A 20,782-nucleotide genomic window follows, 5' to 3' on the forward strand; every position below is an offset into this window, starting at 1 on the left:
TACTGCGCACACAATTCACAAACACAGAAAATAATTTTTTTTTTGGTTTGGACTGGAGTGTACTTTGGGGGTTACAGCACCCTTTAACGGTCAAGCCAGCCGGCCCTTTACTTATGACACAGGCGCACGCTTGGCACTACTTTGTTGATGCACGTGCGGCTACTGCGCACACAATTCACAAACACAGAAAATAATTTTTTTTTTGGTTTGGACTGGAGTGTACTTTGGGGGTTACAGCACCCTTTAACGGTCAAGCCAGCCGGCCCTTTACTTATGACACAGGCGCACGCTTGGCACTACTTTGTTGATGCACGTGCGGCTACTGCGCACACAATTCACAAACACAGAAAATAATTTTTTTTTTGGTTTGGACTGGAGTGTACTTTCGGGGGTTACAGCACCCTTAACGGTCAAGCCAGTCGGCCCTTTACTTATGACACAGGCGCACGCTTGGCACTACTTTGTTGATGCACGTGCGGCTACTGCGCACACAATTCACAAACACAGAAAATTATTTTTTTTTTGGTTTGGACTGGAGTGTACTTTGGGGGTTACAGCACCCTTTGACGGTCAAGCCAGCCGGCCCTTTACTTATGACACAGGCGCACGCTTGGCACTACTTTGTTGATGCACATGCGGCTACTGCGCACACAATTCACAAACACAGAAAATAATTTTTTTTTTGGTTTGGACTGGAGTGTACTTTGGGGGTTACAGCACCCTTTAACGGTCAAGCCAGCCGGCCCTTTACTTATGACACAGGCGCACGCTTGGCACTACTTTGTTGATGCACGTGCGGCTACTGCGCACACAATTCACAAACACAGAAAATAATTTTTTTTTTGGTTTGGACTGGAGTGTACTTTCGGGGGTTACAGCACCCTTAACGGTCAAGCCAGCCGGCCCTTTACTTATGACACAGGCGCACGCTTGGCACTACTTTGTTGATGCACGTGCGGCTACTGCGCACACAATTCACAAACACAGAAAATAATTTTTTTTTTGGTTTGGACTGGAGTGTACTTTCGGGGGCTACAGCACCCTTAACGGTCAAGCCAGTCGGCCCTTTACTTATGACACAGGCGCACGCTTGGCACTACTTTGTTGATGCACGTGCGGCTACTGCGCACACAATTCACAAACACAGAAAATTATTATTTTTTTGGTTTGGACTGGAGTGTACTTTGGGGGTTACAGCACCCTTTAACGGTCAAGCCAGCCGGCCCTTTACTTATGACACAGGCGCACGCTTGACACTACTTTGTTGATGCACATGCGGCTACTGCGCACACAATTCACAAACACAGAAAATAATTTTTTTTTTGGTTTGGACTGGAGTGTACTTTCGGGGGTTACAGCACCCTTAACGGTCAAGCCAGCCGGCCCTTTACTTATGACACAGGCGCACGCTTGGCACTACTTTGTTGATGCACGTGCGGCTACTGCGCACACAATTCACAAACACAGAAAATAATTTTTTTTTTGGTTTGGACTGGAGTGTACTTTCGGGGGTTACAGCACCCTTAACGGTCAAGCCAGCCGGCCCTTTACTTATGACACAGGCGCACGCTTGGCACTACTTTGTTGATGCACGTGCGGCTACTGCGCACACAATTCACAAACACAGAAAATAATTTTTTTTTGGTTTGGACTGGAGTGTACTTTCGGGGGTTACAGCACCCTTTAACGGTCAAGCCAGCCGGCCCTTTACTTATGACACAGGCGCACGCTTGGCACTACTTTGTTGATGCACGTGCGGCTACTGCGCACACAATTCACAAACACAGAAAATATATTATTTTTTTAGCACTTGGGGGGAGCACCCCTGATGGACAGAGCACCCCCTGGACAACACTACAGCACTCCTTTAGGACTGGGACACTGCACAGGACTTTGGAGTGGACACAGCCCCTATGGAGAACTGACTGCACAACACAGTCCAGCCAGCCCCTATGGACTTTGAAGTAGTGGACACAGCCCCTATTAACAACAGCAGCACAGCACAACACAGCCAGCCCCTATGGACTTTGAAGTAGTGGACAACAGCAGCACTACACTACACTACACTACACAGCCCTAACTCCCACCCTCCCTCTTCACTGTCCACAGCCGAGTGAGAAAATGGCGCCGACGCGGGTACCTTATATAGGATCCAAAACCCGCGAGACTCGGAAGGCGGGATGATGACGTTTTGCCTCGATTTCAGATCCGAGTCAGGCGGGAAAAGTCGAGCCTGACTCGGATCGGACTCGGATCAGAAATCCGAACCCGCTCACCCCTAATTTAAACCCAATTTAGGGGTAGACTTTAGGGGTAAAGCTTCTAAAACAGACGTGTTGGTGTTGCTCATAGCAACCAATCAGATTTTGTCTATCATTTCTTGATTGCATTCTAGAAAATTATAGACCCAATCTGATTGGTTATTATGGCAGCACTACCACTTGTCTGTTTTAGAAGGGCACCTACCCCTTTGTCTGTCTAGCGAATAGTTATCTAACATTACTAATAACATTTTCCTTCTGATATTTTTCAGAATGCAATATGACAAACCTGACGCCCTCAAGCCACCGTAAGTATGTGTCTCAGGGTCTAAGAAGTGAGACAGTGCCCTAAATGGGGGCTAGACATTTATTTTTTGTTCTTTTGTGTTGCACCATTTCATGCTGGAAGTAAAGCACCATTTTCATTTACTATTTACCTAAAAGCTGTGTTGGATCCTGATTTAGCACCTTAGACACTGTTCTACAGACACTCTACCAAACTAGTTACCCCAAGTCATCACAAAAACAAACTATATATATATATATATATATATATATATTAGGGGTGAGCGGGTTCGGATTTCTGAAATCCGAACCCCCCCGAGCCCCCCCGATCCGAGTCCGATCCGAGTCAGGCTCGACTTTTCCCGCCTGACTCGGATCTGACATCGAGGCAAAACGTCATCATCCCGCCTTCCGAGTCTCGCGGGTTTTGGATCCTATATAAGGTACCCGCGTCGGCGCCATTTTCTCACTCGGCTGTGGACAGTGAAGAGGGAGGGTGGGAGTTAGTGCTGTGTAGTGTAGTGTAGTGTAGTGCTGCTGTTGTCCACTACTTCAAAGTCCATAGGGGCTGGCTGTGTTGTGCTGTGCTGCTGTTGTTAATAGGGGCTGTGTCCACTACTTCAAAGTCCATAGGGGCTGGCTGGACTGTGTTGTGCAGTCAGTTCTCCATAGGGGCTGTGTCCACTCCAAAGTCCTGTGCAGTGTCCCAGTCCTAAAGGGGTGCTGTAGTGTTGTCCAGGGGGTGCTCTGTCCATCAGGGGTGCTCCCCCCAAGTGCTAAAAAAATAATATATTTTCTGTGTTTGTGAATTGTGTGCGCAGTAGCCGCACGTGCATCAACAAAGTAGTGCCAAGCGTGCACCTGTGTCATAAGTAAAGGGCCGGCTGGCTTGACCGTTAAGGGTGCTGTAACCCCCGAAAGTACACTCCAGTCCAAACCAAAAAAAAAATTATTTTCTGTGTTTGTGAATTGTGTGCGCAGTAGCCGCACGTGCATCAACAAAGTAGTGCCAAGCGTGCGCCTGTGTCATAAGTAAAGGGCCGGCTGGCTTGACCGTTAAGGGTGCTGTAACCCCCGAAAGTACACTCCAGTCCAAACCTAAAAAAAAATTATTTTCTGTGTTTGTGAATTGTGTGCGCAGTAGCCGCACGTGCATCAACAAAGTAGTGCCAAGCGTGCGCCTGTGTCATAAGTAAAGGGCCGGCTGGCTTGACCGTTAAGGGTGCTGTAACCCCCGAAAGTACACTCCAGTCCAAACCTAAAAAAAAATTATTTTCTGTGTTTGTGAATTGTGTGCGCAGTAGCCGCACGTGCATCAACAAAGTAGTGCCAAGCGTGCGCCTGTGTCATAAGTAAAGGGCCGGCTGGCTTGACCGTTAAAGGGTGCTGTAACCCCCGAAAGTACACTCCAGTCCAAACCAAAAAAAAATTATTTTCTGTGTTTGTGAATTGTGTGCGCAGTAGCCGCACGTGCATCAACAAAGTAGTGCCAAGCGTGCGCCTGTGTCATAAGTAAAGGGCCGGCTGGCTTGACCGTTAAGGGTGCTGTAACCCCCGAAAGTACACTCCAGTCCAAACCTAAAAAAAAATTATTTTCTGTGTTTGTGAATTGTGTGCGCAGTAGCCGCACGTGCATCAACAAAGTAGTGCCAAGAGTGCCCCTGTGTCATAAGTAAAGGGCCGGCTGGCTTGACCGTTAAAGGGTGCTGTAACCCCCGAAAGTACACTCCAGTCCAAACCAAAAAAAAATTATTTTCTGTGTTTGTGAATTGTGTGCGCAGTAGCCGCACGTGCATCAACAAAGTAGTGCCAAGCGTGCGCCTGTGTCATAAGTAAAGGGCCGGCTGGCTTGACCGTTAAAGGGTGCTGTAACCCCTGAAAGTACACTCCAGTCCAAACCAAAAAAAAATTATTTTCTGTGTTTGTGAATTGTGTGCGCAGTAGCCGCACGTGCATCAACAAAGTAGTGTCAAGCGTTCGCCTGTGTCATAAGTAAAGGGCCGGCTGGCTTGACCGTTAAGGGTGCTGTAACCCCCGAAAGTACACTCCAGTCCAAACCAAAAAAAAAATTATTTTCTGTGTTTGTGAATTGTGTGCGCAGTAGCCGCACGTGCATCAACAAAGTAGTGCCAAGCGTGCGCCTGTGTCATAAGTAAAGGGCCGGCTGGCTTGACCGTTAAAGGGTGCTGTAACCCCCGAAAGTACACTCCAGTCCAAACCAAAAAAAAATTATTTTCTGTGTTTGTGAATTGTGTGCGCAGTAGCCGCACGTGCATCAACAAAGTAGTGCCAAGCGTGCGCCTGTGTCATAAGTAAAGGGCCGGCTGGCTTGACCGTTAAGGGTGCTGTAACCCCCGAAAGTACACTCCAGTCCAAACCAAAAAAAAATTATTTTCTGTGTTTGTGAATTGTGTGCGCAGTAGCCGCACGTGCATCAACAAAGTAGTGCCAAGCGTGCGCCTGTGTCATAAGTAAAGGGCCGGCTGGCTTGACCGTTAAAGGGTGCTGTAACCCCCAAAGTACACTCCAGTCCAAACCAAAAAAAAATTATTTTCTGTGTTTGTGAATTGTGTGCGCAGTAGCCGCACGTGCATCAACAAAGTAGTGCCAAGAGTGCGCCTGTGTCATAAGTAAAGGGCCGGCTGGCTTGACCGTTAAAGGGTGCTGTAATCCACAAAGTACACTCCAGTCCGAACCAAAAAAAAATTTATTTTCTGTGTTTAGCCGCACGTATATATCAAATCGATATAACATAAATGGAGGACCAAACTTTCTCCGATAAAAATAAAATAGAGAAAGATCAAGAACCACTTCCTCCTAGTGCTGAAGCTGCTGCCACTAGTCATGACATAGACGATAACATGCCATCAACGTCGTCTGCCAAGGCCGATGCCCAATGTCATAGTAGAGGGCACATACAATCCCAAATGGCAAAGTTCAGGAAAATGACCTTGAAAAAGACATTTAAATCAGCTGAAGAGAAACGTAAACTTGCCAATATGCCATTTACGACACGGAGTGGCAAGGAACGGCTAAGGTCGATCCCTAGTATGTTCATGACTAGTGGTTCAGCTTCACATGACGATGAAAGCACTCCTCCCACTAAAAAAATCAAAAGAGTTAAGCTGGCAAAAGCACAGCGAAGAACTGTGCTTTCTAAGAAGATATCACAAATCCCCAAAGAGAGTCCAAGTGTGGTGGTGGTTGCGATGCCTGACCTTCCCAGCACTGGACGGGAAGAGGTGGCTCTTTCCACCATTTGCACGCCCCCTGCAAGTGCTGAAAGGAGCACCCACAGTCCACTTGCTGATATGCAAATTGAAGATGTCACTGTTGAAGTACAACAGGATGAGGATACTGGTGTAGCTGGCGCTGAGGAGGAAGTTGGCGAGGAGGATTCTGATGGTGATGTGGTTTGTTTAAATCAGGCTCCGGGGGAGACAGTTGTTGTCCGTGGGATGAAAAAGCCCATCACGGTCATGCCTGGGCAGAAGACCAAACATTCCACCTCTTTGGTCTGGCAATATTTCTATCCAAATCCGGACAACAACTGTCTTGCCATATGTACCATATGTAAAGGTGAAATAAGTAGGGGTAGGGACGTCAACCACCTAGGAACATCCTCCCTTATACGGCACCTGCAGCGCGTTCATAAAAAGTTACTGTCAAGTTCAGAAACTTTGGCTCAGACCGTAAGCAGTCCAGGGACACCTAAATCCCGTTGTCCTGTTGTATCCAAGCGCCTGCAAACCACACCGTCAACTCCCTCCTCGTCAATTTCCTCCTTAGTCAGGATCGGAAGTAGTCCTGCAGGCCATATCACTGGCATGACTGACTCTCCTATCCGGGATTCCTCCGGAGGATCCTGCATTGCTACGCCTACTGCTGCCGCTGCTGCTGTTGCTGCTGCTGCTGGGAGTCGTTCATCATCCCAGAGAGGAAGTAGGAACACCACTACTTTTACTAAACAATTGACCCTCCAACAGTCCTTAGCGAGGAGGATGAAGTACGACAGCAGTCATCCTGAAGCAAAACGTATAACTGAGGCCTTGACTGCTATGTTGGTGTTAGACGTGCGTCCGGTATCCGCCATTAGTGCAGTGGGATTTAGACAATTGATGGAGGTAGTGTGTCCCCGGTTCCAAATCCCGTCTAGATTCCACTTCACTAGGCAGGCGATACCGAGACTGTACAGAAACGTCAGAAAAAGTGTCCTCAGTGTCCTGAAAAATGCCGTTGTACACAATGTCCACTTAACCACGGACATGTGGACAAGTGGAACAGGGCAGACTAAGGACTATATGACTGTGACAGCCCACTGGGTAGATGTATCACCTTACGCAGCAACAGCAGCAGCGTCACCAGTAGCAGCATCTCAGAAATGCCAGCTCGTTACAAGGCAGGCTACGCTGTGTATCACCGGTTTCAGTAAGAGGCACACCGCCGACAACCTCTTAGAGAAACTGAGGGAAATCATCGCCCAGTGGCTTACCCCACTTAGACTCTCCTGGGGATTTGTGATATCTGACAACGCCACCAATATTGTGCGGGCATTACATCTGGGCAAATTCCAGCACGTCCCATGTTTTGCTCACACAATAAACTTGGTGGTGCAGAATTTTCTGAAAAGCGACAGGGGCGTGCAGGAGACGCTTTGGGTGGCCCGAAAAATTTCTGGCCACTTTCGCCATTCAGCGACTGCGTGCCGAAGACTGGAGCGCCAGCAAACACTCTTGAACCTGCCCCGCCATCACCTGAAGCAAGAGGTTGTGACGCGGTGGAACTCAACCCTCTATATGCTTCAGAGGATGGAGGAGCAGCAAAAGGCCATACAAGCCTATACATCCACCTATGACATAGGCAAAGGAGGGGGTATGCACCTGACTCAAGCGCAGTGGAGAATGATTTCCGTGTTGTGCAAGGTTCTTCAGCCCTTCGAACTTGCCACACGTGAAGTCAGTTCAGACACTGCCAGCTTGAGTCAGGTCATTCCCCTCATCAGGCTTTTGCAGAAGCAGCTGGAGAAAGTGAAGGAGGAGCTAAGACGGAGCGATTCCGCTCGGCATGTGGGACTTGTGGATGAAGCCCTTCATTCGCTTTGCCAGGATTCCAGGGTGGTCAATCTGTTGAAATCAGACCACTACATTTTGGCCACCGTGCTCGATCCTAGGTTTAAAGCCTATGTGGTGTCTCTCTTTCCGGCCGACACAAGCCTGCAGAGGTGCAAAGACCTGCTGGTGAACACACTGTCAGCTGAAGCGGAACGTGACACGTCAACGGCTCCTTCTTCATTTTCTCCCGCAACTGGGGCTGCCAGGAAAAAACTTAGGTATCCTAAGCAACCCGCTGGCGGTGATGCAGGGCAGGCAGGACCAAGTTTGGACATCTGGTCCGGACTGAAGGACCTGGCAACAATTTCTGACATGTCTACTGTCACTGCATATGATACTGTCACCATTGACAGAATGGTGGAGGATTACATCGGTGACAGCATCCAAGTAGGCATGTCAGACAGTCCATACCTGTACTGGCAGGAAAAAGAGGCAATTTGGAGGCCCCTGTACAAACTGGCTCTATTTTACCTGAGTTGCCCCCCCTCCAGTGTGTACTCCGAAAGAGTGTTTAGTGCAGCCGGGAACCTTGTCAGCGAAAGGCGTAGGAGGTTGCTTCCACAGAATGTGGAGAAGATGATGTTCATCAAAATGAATTATCAGCTCTTCCAGGGAGACCAGCCTCCAGAAGGTACAGAGGGACCTGTGGTGGTGGATTCAAGTGGGGACGAGTTAATACTTTGTGAGGATGAGGATGTACACACTGAAGAGGGTGAGGAATCGGTGGATGAGGAGGATGAGGATGACATCTTGCCTCCGTAGAGCCAGTTTGTGCAGGGACACATTAATTGCCAGCTTGTTTTGTGGGGGCCCAAACGAACCAATCATTTCAGCCACAGTTGTGTGGCAGACCCTGGCGCTGAAATGATTGATTTGTTAAAGTGTGCATGTCCTGTTTATACAACATAAGGGTGGGTGGGAGGGCCCAAGGACAATTCCATCTTGCACCTCTTTTTTTCTTTGCATTATGTACAGTTTGGGGCCTAGTTTTTCTAACTGCCATCCTGCCTGCCACTGCAGTGTCACTCCTAGATGGGTCACGTGTTTGTGCCGCCCACTCGTGTCGCTTAGCATAGTCATCCAGCTACCTCGGTGCAACCTTTTGGACATAAAAACACTATTGTGAGGTGTGAGGTGTTCAGAATAGACTGGAAATGAGTGGAAATTAAGGTTATTGAGGTTAATAATAGCATAGGAGCAGAAAAACCTACAAATTCTGTGATTTTAGCTGTTTTTATGCTTTTTTTCAAAAAAATACAGATCCAAAACACAAAACCCAGAACCCAAAACACGGAAGGGTGGTTTTGGCAAAACCAATCCAGATCCAAAACACGAAGAAAGATCCAGATCCAAAACCAAAACACAAAACACGAAAAGTGGCCGGTGCACACCCCTAATATATATATATATATATTTTTATATATATATATATATATATAATATATATATATGTATATATATGTATATATATATATATATAAATATATATGTGTGTGTGTGTGTATATATATATGTATGTATGTATGTCCAGACAGTTGACACTCACTAAATCTAGATATATCCGCTCTCCGTTTCCTGGTGTACATCCAATATACTAGCATACTTCCACACAAAGGATGGCACTCAGGAAACCAGTGAACAGATGGCAATATTATCCCCTTTAATGTAAGGTCGACGTTTCAAGGCTCAGGGTGTCCTAAAGAAAAGGCTGTGATCATTGAAACGTCGACCTTACATTAAAGGAGATTATATTGCCATTTGTTTACCTGAGTGCCATCCTTATATAATATTAGTGTTTATTTTCAGCAATTGTGTGTTATTTAGGAGAAATATTAATTATGAGGAGAGATATTGGAATGCTTTCGGTCCCTGTGCCCTCATTTAGAGTTGGACGCATTTTGCGTACTATGCTTAGCAAGTCTTTATGTGTGGATGCTCACTAATGTAGAGATGTACTAAGCCCTGGAGAGAGATTAAGTACCAACCAATCAGCTCCTAACTGTCACTTTACAGGCTGTGTTTGAAAAATTACTTTAGGCCGTGATTGGTTGGTACCACCAGAGCAGTATTTGTGCAAGGGGTAATGACAAAAGACCAATGGTACATGGACCTCTAATGAGGAGAAGTAGAGGGGGGGTCAGGGGAGAATGGAGGGTGGTAATTTATACACTGTGGGTCTCATTCAGACCCGCTCACGAGTGCAGGACGCTCGCAAGCGGGTCGATGGTACCCAAATGCGCATGCGCACGACGGAGGGAGCTCCGTATCGCGCATGCGCGAGACCCGAATAACGACGGCCAAGCCGTCGTTATGGGTCTCGCACTAAAGGGGGCGTGCTGTCGATGGTAACTGACAGCACGCCCCCTTTAGTGGGTGTGCCGGGGGCGTGGTTGCCAGACGGAGGCGTTCCCATGGGAACGCCTACCGTCTGGGTCCGGGTCCACTGACATCACTAGTGATGTCAGTGGGAGTGATTTGGGCTCTTATAGAGCCAAAATCACCCCTGGGCTTGCGGCAGCGAGACCCTACCGCAGGGTCTCGTCGCAAGTCCGATGGTCGCGATGGTCTTGACCATCGCGACCATCATCATGGACGCTCGCAAGAGGCCGCTCCATTTTCAGGTAGGAGGGCCCTGATCATGGGCGGATTGGGAACTTAAAGTGGCCCTGGAAAATTCCCCGAAAGTGGCCCTATATGCGCGCGCCCAAAAAGGGGGCGTGGTTTTGTGGCAAGGGGCGTGGCTATATGCTTCCAAGCAAGCATGCATTGTGAATGAGTATTTTCATACCTATATGATTGCTCTGCAATGGGGAGCCTCTGAAGAAATTGATCCTTTCTGGACAGGCAGCGTCTTGAGTCGGTATTCACTGCTCATGCAGGAGATCATATGGTCTGGAAGACACCTGTTTGTGTAGGAAAAAAGCCATCATGTCATCATCATGTAGTGGCTATAAAGTCAATATTCAATAAAGGAAGAGATGGGTACCATGAGATGCTGGAGGACTGGAAGGTGAGTATGGAGAAAGACGGAGCAGTGCGAGAGAGAGAGAGACAGGGAGCAGTGCGAGAAAGACAGGGAGCAGTGCGAAAGAGAGGGAGACAGGGAGCAGTGCGAGAGAGAGACAGGCAGCAGTGCGAGAGAGAGGGAGACAGGGAGCAGTGCGAGAGAGAGGGAGACTGAGCAGTGCGAGAGAGAGGGAGACAGGGAGCAGTGCGAGAGAGAGACAGGGAGCAGTGCGAAAGAGAGGGAGACAGGGAGCAGTGCGAGAGAGAGACAGGGAGCAGTGCGAAAGAGAGGGAGACAGGGAGCAGTGTGATACAGACAGGGAGCAGTGTGATACAGACAGGGAGCAGTGTGATACAGACAGGGAGCAGTGTGAGAAAGGCAGGGAGCAGTATGAGCACCCCGTTACCTCACTGCGAGACGGGTGAGACATTCTCACGTACTAGCCAACCTCTGATTGGATCAGCTGAGCACGGCACCTAGATCCAGCACTGCAGCTGATCGATCACGGGGACATAGTGCTTCAGGTAGCAGCCCCCTTTATACAGTGCCCCCGGGTAGCAGCCCCCTTTATACAGTGCTCCCAGGTGGCAGCCACCTTTATACAGTGCTCCCAGGTGGCAGACCCTTTATACAGGGCCCCCAGGTAGTAGCCCCCTTTATACAGTGCCCCCAGGTAGGAGACCCCTTTATACAGTGCCCCCAAGTAGGAGACCCCTTTATACAGTACCCCCAGGTAGGAGACCCCTTTATACAGTGCCCCCAGGTAGCAGCCCCCTTTATACAGTGCCCCCAGGTAGTAGACCCCTTTATACAGTGCCCCCAGGTAGCAGCCCCCTTTATACAGTGCCCCCAGGTAGCAGCCCCCTTTATACAGTGCCCCCAGGTAGTAGACCCCTTTATACAGTGTCCCCAGGTAGCTGCTGACAGGCAGCAGCACACAATAAGTGGGCGGGACTTTTGGCAATTGGGCCGGCGGGTGGTCGCCCTTATCGCCCCCCCTCCCTTGGATCCACCGGTGCTGAGGCCGCTGTCACCCGCAGCCCCATTGCCCGCCCCTGGCCACTGCTGCAGCTAGCCAGACTGTCTCCTCTCCACTCTGCCCTCTCCCCAGGCTGTGAAATTAAACTTGACACTTCACAGCCTGGGGAGGAAAGAGTGGAGAGGAGACGATCAGGCTAACAGATTGCCTGCGCAGCCCCCCACTTCCGCCGCAGCTTACCTCCCTTGATGTCCCGCCGCTGGCCGCGGGTCCACGCCACCTTCCTCTATTGAATCCTCCGCGGCGTGTGACGCCGACAGTATGTTGGGTGGGGTTTAGGCTGCCGCGCTGGCCTCTCTTCTTGCGAGAGAGAGAGGCTAGGCCTTAGGCAGGGGCCGCCAGATAAAGCTGACAGGCAGCCGGGTGCTTGTGAAAGCGCAACGCGGGTGACATAAATAAGGGGGCGGGGCCTCACAGAAAAGCGGCCCCACAACCATGCGGCCCACCGGGATTGTTCCCGCAAAAAATACATGCCAATCCGCCCCTGGCCCTGATTCAGAGTGAGCGCTCTGGTCAGAGCGTCCGGCTCTGAATCAGGCCCTGTGTGTGTGCAACAGGGGACTGCATTAAATATTGATGTTGGGGGAGATGTCGTTGTACAGGCTAGGAAGTGAGGATGGTGCAGAGAATGTGCCGGCAGGCAAGCAATGGAGTAGTGGGGTAAGTAATGAAGGGAAGGGTAAAGATGAGAACGTAAGCAGGAGTATGGCGGAGTAATGAGAGTACGGAGGAGTGGTTAGATGGAAGGCATACCTCCCAACTGTCCTGCATTCAGCGGGACAGCCCCGTTTTTCTGGGACTGTTCTGCTGACCAACCCGCGGGCTGCAGTGTCCTGCGGTGGGGGGAAAGTTGGGGTGAGAAAACAATGCTGCTCTGCATAGCAAAGCAGCGGGTAATCAGAGAGAGAATAGATGCAGTGCACATGCGCACAGCATCTATTCTCAGTGCAGGGGGGGTGAAGTCCGTGGCAGCCCAGCATCACAGAGATGCTGGGCACGCCCCTTAATGATGTAAAGTGGGGTGTCATCAGGCCACGCCTCTTTACTAGCAGGTCATGCCCACTTTTTGGACGCGTGCACCTCTGGCTGCAGAAGTCCCGATTCAGATAAGACAAATGTTGGGAGGTATGTGGAAGGCATATAGGTTCTGATTCATTAAGGATCAATATTACGATTTACGCACGCAGATGGGCCATTGTTGCGTACTGTGTATGCATCGCAGAGCCCATGCAGACCCATCACAGAGTGACAGGAAGTGAGTGTTTGGGGGTGGTGACAGGGGATGGTGAGCGAAACGCAGGCGTGCCTGTCCATTTTGAACATCGTTACGGGGGTGTGCATGAATTAGCCACTGCAACGGCATACGCAGCTTATGTACTGACTGTGTGCAATGAGGTTAGCAATTTCTGAGTAAGGTTAGATCTGTTGTAATTGTGCGTGAGGAGCCGAAGTTACGCCATGTTCCCGATGTATACACAGGATTGCAATGTATTACGGATGTGAGATAGCGGTAATGGGCGTCTCTATAGTAGCTTTGCGATTGCAGTCATTACCATATTTTCACAATAGACCTGCGTGCGTAACTGCAATCGCAATATCGATCACTAATGAATCGGGCCCATAGTATGAGAGGGATTGGACAGGGTAGCTGAATTAGGCAGTACATGGCGGTGGAGGAGGTAACGGTAAATGGTGAGATTTCTAAGCGGGAGTGACAAATGGTGTAAGTATTTGTACAGAATACTGTATTTATTTGGAAGTGGAAAGGTCTTTCATAAACCATGGTGGAGAACACAAGAAATGTCAAAAACTGTTTTAAGTAGCATAGGTTGAATAGGGAAGTGTTGTCTAGGCTATGCACAAATCCAGTCCCTTACTGTAGGTGTAAGTCTAGAACTTTACTAGAACGTTTCTTTTCTCCCTTCATATAGCAGTTTTCCACGGGAGAGTGTTTAAGTCAAGCTACTGTAGACAATAATTCCTAACACACACACAAATAGCAAACACACTAAATATCCATTCAATCCCTTCACTCAGAGCAATAGATACATCCTCCGCAGCTGCTGAAGTATTGGCTCCCTACATTATATGTTTATCCATGAAACCAGATACTGTATATGCAGATATAGGGGGCTGATGTATATAAGAGCTCCTATTCATCTGAGCACTGGGTGTGTCTATAACTTCCCGACAACAGGACCTCTAGCGGCCATCTTATCACGGTAAAGTTGTATCACTTGGTTGTCTCCACCAAGGGTTAAAGCATACTTGCCGACATTTGCCTTTTCCTCACCGGGAGAAGCCAGGGGAGGAGAAGCAGGTGGGAGGTGTTTGGGGCGGACGGGTTACCTCATTAAGCCCACCCCCTCAACAATTTGCCCCGAACGGCACATATTTATAAAAGGGGCCCTGGCCAAATGGTACGATTAATATAGAATTGCATCATTAGGTCAAGCCCCCCTTAACTAGGAAGTGGGCAAAATTTGGGAGAAGTGCCTACCCTTCCAGGGGGTGCAGGGGTTTACCCAAAACATCGTGAGCCTCCTGCGACTTACGGGAGGGTAGGCATGTATGAGTTAAAGTAATTCATAATTGGATATTTTGGTGTTATTCCTACTTTCCAAATAATAATAGGTAAAGAAAGTAGGAAGCAGAATTAGATCAGTAAATAGGATGAACAGTACATTAAACCTACTGTATCTGAACTGACATTTTGATTCTTTTTCTCAGGAGAACAGATGTACTTACGGTAACTCCATGGCTTGCGCCTATTGTTTGGCATGGAACATTTAACAGAGAATGCGCAATTCCATCAGATCAATGTCCGTGTTGGTCTAACTGTGTTCGCTATTAAAAAGTAAGTTATAGGGGTATTGACAGGTAAAAAAGTCAAAATCTTACAATATTATTTTATACATCGATTTCCTCCCCTCTTTTTTCTTTAGAGGATATCCACTTTTGGGTACCACAATATAGCAAATAGGGGAATAGGTCAGGCTCCAGCAAATTCACACCCAGTAATAAGGACCCTGACTTGGTCTCCCCTTTCCTCTGAGAATGCTAAATTGATATCTCTCAAGGGGCTCTATTCAACATATTAATTATTGAGGCCCCAATAATAAACGTTCCTACTCGATGCAAGTGCCGGAGCAATTCACCATTGCTCTGGCGCGGAGACAGCTGAACTGAAAATCGTCTGTTTTTCACTCCTTTCAAGCAGTAAAACTAGTGTGCATGCCTGACCTACAGGTTACACATGCGCACAAGAGCCCCGACGTCTGGCGGAAGGAGCCGGACAGGGGCGGAGGGATCTGAAAGGATCCCTTTTCGCGACCCGGGACTCCTTCCCATAGAGAAGGAGTGGGTAGCGGGAGCACTCGCCATTTGAAGATGGCAAATGCTCCCACAGTCGAGGCCTGAAAATATTGTATTTACGGACCTTGATGAATTCTGTCCCCATACTAGTGCATGTATCTGTAATATCTCCTGCTTTCCCCTTTTGACGAATGGCCTGAAAACTTAATTTCTTAAATTGCAGGTGAAAATATTCATTTTCGTCTGCGTTTATAGAAATGAATCGATGGTGAATAGAGCCTTAGGAGACTTCCAGAAGCTCTGGGCATGCTCAGAATGGCTGGTACAGGTGTATCCATATTGACGTACGGCTAATATAAGTTATGTACAATAAATATTTACTAGAGTGCTTTTAGTGGAAACTAAAAAATAAAAAAGTATAATATATATGGTACTGTAAAGAAATGTATGTATGTACACCATCCCAGAGGGATAAAACATTTAGAATAGTAAAAGTATATGTACTGTATGAGCATGTGAAATAAAACTCATGTGGCAAATGTTGTTAAAACGTGTATTGTAATTCATAACCTATATATTTCATGTATTTGCCTTATGCATGAGGTATGAATGATGTGAATGCTTGTGTGTTTCATGTATTTACATATAGGTGTGTGGGGTACTCCTTTCTGTTGTGAGGGTGTGCCCCAGTATATGGGATACACACACACATAGATCTAGTTTAGAAGAAGGGGGTGGAGTGGTACGGCTGGGAGTGATTTGGTCCTGTCAGGGAAAGAAGGGCCAGAGATGGACAGGCAGGGGAGCTGGCAACAGACTAATGCTGGGTACACACTAAGCCAAGGGTTCCCAAACTTTTTTGAATCACATCACCCTAGAGTATCAGCATTTTTTCCAAGGCACCCCTTGGCCAAAATTCAGCAAAAATGAAGTGTAGTAAAATGTGCTTATGTCACCATTAAGGTGCGTACACACTGGGCAATAAAGTGGACGACTGAACGATAACGATATCATTATCGTTCAGTCGTCCACTTTATCGTCCATTTTTAACCCCAAAAAGATGAACGATAACGACGACGCGCGTTCCCGCAGGTCGTTCGTCATTATCGTTCATCGGGCTGACATGCAGGCCAACCTGACGATCTCGTCAGGTTGCTGCATGTTGGGGAATGGGGGAGAGAGCCCGGCGCTGAACGATATCGTTAATGATATCGTTCAGCGGCTGTGCTCAATGTCATGAGCGACATTGAGCACATCCTGCCGGGGACAACACTACACGATATTGCTCAGGGAGCATATCGTGTAGTGTGTACCCACCAATAGGTTCAGTTATGTGGTGGTTGACAGGGCTGTGCTTCATTTTGTCCACATATTTTTTGATAGGCCGATCACACTGACTAAAAATAACTTTATTTGGTACTAGACCACCAAACCGAGGCACCCCTATAAGTGCCCTGAGGCACCCCAGGGTGCCACGGCACACAGTTTGGGAACCACTGCACTAAGCGATATGTCGCCTGCTCCGGCGGATTGGACCGACACATCGGGCACATCAGCCAGTGTGTACCCACTATGGCACTGACGATGCATGCTCCCACGTGTCATCGGCACATCGTTAGTGAGGGCAATGGCTGCCGAATGCAGCATGGCCCCAGCCGTCATTCCGTCGCTGCCAGCATTGGCAAGTGCCGGCACCCAGCAGGGACTCGTCACTAACGAGGTTGGTATGCACTAGACATCGTCTGGTGTGTACCGGCCTTAACAGTAAGACTAGGGATGGGACATCGAAGGAAAACATTGGGAGTACCAATGTTTTTAACATTGGTCACAAAACATTTAGTTCTAAACATTTTTGTTCTGTAATCTTACCTTTTTCCACTTCTCTATATCCAGCATAAAGGGGGAACCCTTGATACATACCAGCCCTAACGACAGCTAGCCCGTAGTACACACAAGGAGCAGCGCAGGTTTTCTAATTTTCTCTAGTCGGTTTAAACATACAATACACTAACATACTTCTGAAATCATCCTTATATTAAGTTTATTTGATGGAGGCTTACCGTATATATACTCCAGTGGTTCAAAACTGCGGCACTCAGAGGATTTACAAAAATGCAAATCTCTGTTTAACTTTTAATATACGTAAAGACGTGGTACATCTTAGGCAGCATACTGCAAGCAGACCCCCCTAAAACATTGGCCTTGGATGGGGTGAAGTATTTGTGCTGCCAAAACGCGGGCATCTAGCACCATAGCTGCTTCAGTGGTTGCCAGGCAACGGCGCGCCAGCTGCGGCCGGTGTTGCTGGAAAACCGTGTGACATAACTTTTTTTTTTTAATAGAACTTTAGAGGGAGGAAATAACTGGTATTGACAATATACTCCTCTGATAACTTCCCAATGTAGTCTTTGATATACAGATGTGTCCACAATCATCCTACCTCCGTGCGCTACAACAAGTCGCGTTAAACATAACACGTGAGAGTCTTGTGACTCGGAAGCGCCGAGTACCTTTTCGAGCATCTTTCTGCCTGCAAAGCGATGCGAATAGAACACAAAGCAGCTTCTGCTGATTAAAATGATATGCGGCACACCTATATTCTGTGTGCGACTGCGGGTGTATCTGCACGCAAAATGCTACGTTACAGCGTCAGCGGCTGTGACATTGTAATATAGCATGCAGATGATGCCTGCTGGGGGGGTTCGTTGAAAAATGGAGACTGTTCACATTTAACATGATTTTTGTTTTATAGTTTACGTGATGTATTAGGTCACCATGATACATCAAGGGACATGTTTACAAGCTCAATTAAATGTATAGTTTATTGTATATTATATTTTATTATGCATTTATTTTTTATGTAGGCTTACTGTAAAAGGCTCCACAGCATAATGATTTCAAAGGGTTTATGAATAATTCTAATGACAGACTATGAAGTTACAGTATGTGAAGGGCATTCATTTGGAGACTTTACCGACTGATTGGTCTCAGCACCCCAAAAGCTTGCTATTCAATTTTTTTTGCTAGCCATTAAATTACCCCTGTCCTATTACTTCTGGCACTGTTTTATGATAATATAAAGATATCCCTTACCACATATTCTCGATCAGTACTGCATTGTTTTTCCCTAAAGCAGAATATCCCAAACTCCGCTACTACAGTCCAGGTTTTTTAAGGATTTTTATGCTTGAGTGCAGATGGTTAAATCAAATTGAGTGATGTACTAATTAAGTCACCTGTGCTCAAGCATAGATATCCTTAAAACGTGGACTGTAATGGTGGAGTTTAGGAACCTGTGCCCTAAAGTCTTACATTATGCATTTTTGTTTTATAATACGTTGTCATTTGATTTTTGTTCTCTTTTTAGATACATAATGTTTTTAAAAACATTAATTGAAACTGCTGAAAAGTTCTTCATGGTGGGCCACACGGTCAATTATTACGTGTTCACCGATCACGCCAACGAGACCTTCAATTTCACCCTTGCCGAGGGGAGACAATTGGTGATTCTGGAGGTACCTGCCTATAAAAGGTGGCAGGATGTTACCATGAGGCGGATGGAGATGATACGAGACTTTTCTAATGAGCGTTTTATCAATGAGGTGGACTTCTTGGTCTGCGTGGACGTAGACATGATTTTCCTCGATGATGTTGGGGTGGAGATCCTAAGTAACGTCTTTGGGGCTTTACATCCCGGCTTCTTTATGGAATCGAATAGGCAGTTTACCTATGAGCGAAGGCCACAATCCATGGCCTACATTCCACTTGAGTTTGGTGACTTTTATTATGCTGGAGGAAATTTTGGGGGTATAATAGATGAGGTCATCAAATTGACAAACTACTGCCACAATGCCATGATGACTGACAAAGAGAATTACATTGAGGCTCTTTGGCATGATGAGAGCTATTTAAACAAATATTTTTTATCCCACAAGCCAACAAAAATCCTCTCTCCCGAATACATCTGGAACAATTATTATGGTTCCCCTGCTGTTGTGAAAACGAAGAGGTTTCTTGGTATAGAGAAAGATTACAATGAAGTCCGGTTCAGACGGGAAATCAATGACCGAGAGATAAACAATGTTTCAAATTCATGACAATGATTTACATTGGGTGCAATGAGGAATTGTACCTTTATGTTCCCATATTAGAACAAAATACTTTTTTTATTTTTATTTATTTCAATGTTTAATTTTAGTTCCCCCTCTCCCTTTATTCCACTCTAATATTACGCCCCATGTCCAAGTTATTTGCACGCTGAGTTCCACCCCTGCTGCTCACCCCTAGTTAAGTTAATGTAAATATTTGGGCGCATTGGGGGTACTTCTAAAATGATTGGACTATCAGGGGCGCCAAGATGGGGCTATTAATTACCTGGGTGTGGACCAGCTACTGGGACACACACACACACACACAATTGTAGCTTGCAATGCAGATTCGAGACACCAAGCATACTTCTTTACATTTTTTTTTTTTATTCTGGAGGTTGTGGCCATGCCCTCTAGATTTGGCAATGACCCATCTGTACCAGGGCTCCGTTGAGGTCTCAACGGTCCAGTGCACTATACTGTATATGTTTCTTACATTTGATAACATGCTGAACACATGGCGTAATATAAAACTCCCCATAGTCCATGAAAATAGAAGAATAAGGAAACCCAGGTGAATATCAGATCTTTATTCAGCGTTTGCATATATTGTTTGACTATTATCATATTGACATGATTTGTTAAATAAAAAGGAGGACGTACCTACCTCTTATGACATTTTTCAGGTTCATTTTATATTGCGAATTACATATTTTTTAATGGGATGTAGTCAGGAAGCCGACGGTCTAAATGCAGACCGCCGGCTTCCCGACTGTCTAATCCCGGCAAGGTACTAATGACAGGCATCGAAAACCCTACGTTTGTTATTAGACCTACACCGAGAGCCTGACACCCGGCATACCGAACGAAGGCAAGCCAGGCGCAGACAGTCGCAGGGGGGCAAGGTTGGGTTTTATGGCTCCCGGGGGGACTTGGGGTTAGGCAACCCACCCGGGAGGGTTAGGTTTGGGCTAGGGGAAGGGGGAATTAGGCACCCCTGGGAGGAGGTTAGAGTTAGGCACCCCCCCGGAGGCTTAGGTTTAGGCTGCGGGGAAGGGGGTGGTTAGGTTTAGGCACTAGGGGGGAGGTTAGGGTTAGGCACCCCTAAGGGAGTGTTAGGCTAGGGAATTCGGTTAGCGATACTTACCTTAATTAGCGAACGGGATCTTCACCCCTGCCGGGCTTCCCCTGTCGGGATTTGAGCCATTTGGCCGGCGGTAATACCTACTACACCCTTTTTAATAGATTGCTCACTGTAAGTACCGTATTCTGTGATGCTTATCTGGCACATGTTATGGTATAGGATGCTGCTTTACTTTACCATACAGTAAATCTCTAACACAGTAATAATCCCAGGTGACATCCATCTACAGGGCTGTTCAGGTACACCCTTGTTTGCTCCCCCTGGACCTAGTGATCCCTAGGCAGGGGTGCTGAGATGGGCTGGGCGGGTACTGATTACCCAAGCCCAGGCTTGTTGGAGGTGGCCCCTGGGGGATCCTGGACAGCTGCAGAGGGGGGTATTGACCCCCTTTCCAACCAGCTAAGGGGGACAGTGCCTGGGCTTGTGTCCGCTCCTGACAGTCCTGTCCATAGGCCCTCCTCAGGGCACATAAAGGTGAGAAAAAGCAATGCTATTGGTGTGAGAATAAAATGTGCATTTTTTTTCATACTAG

The 20,782-nt window shown here is 47.4% G+C and overlaps 1 protein-coding gene across 2 annotated transcripts in view; it reads left to right on the forward strand.

The window, feature by feature from the left end:
* Positions 1-19,733, forward strand: part of LOC148431214 (histo-blood group ABO system transferase-like) — a 35,924-nt gene extending 16,191 nt beyond the window's left edge. Inside the window, exons 3-5 of one of the 2 annotated variants that reach the window (XM_088466213.1) lie at positions 2,534-2,569; positions 14,434-14,560; positions 18,386-19,733. In XM_088466213.1, the coding sequence (XP_088322339.1) occupies positions 14,484-14,560; positions 18,386-19,115 (807 nt within the window). In that variant the 5' untranslated portion in view covers positions 2,534-2,569; positions 14,434-14,483 and the 3' untranslated portion in view covers positions 19,116-19,733. The remainder of the gene's footprint in view (positions 1-2,533; positions 2,570-14,433; positions 14,561-18,385) is intronic. The other variant, XM_088466214.1, reaches the window with a different exon arrangement.
* Positions 19,734-20,782: the final 1,049 nt, after the last annotated feature.

The sequence above is a fragment of the Taudactylus pleione genome, unplaced genomic scaffold, assembly GCF_031769625.1.
Source record: "Taudactylus pleione unplaced genomic scaffold, aTauple2 ptg002661l, whole genome shotgun sequence".
NCBI lineage: Eukaryota > Metazoa > Chordata > Amphibia > Anura > Myobatrachidae > Taudactylus > Taudactylus pleione.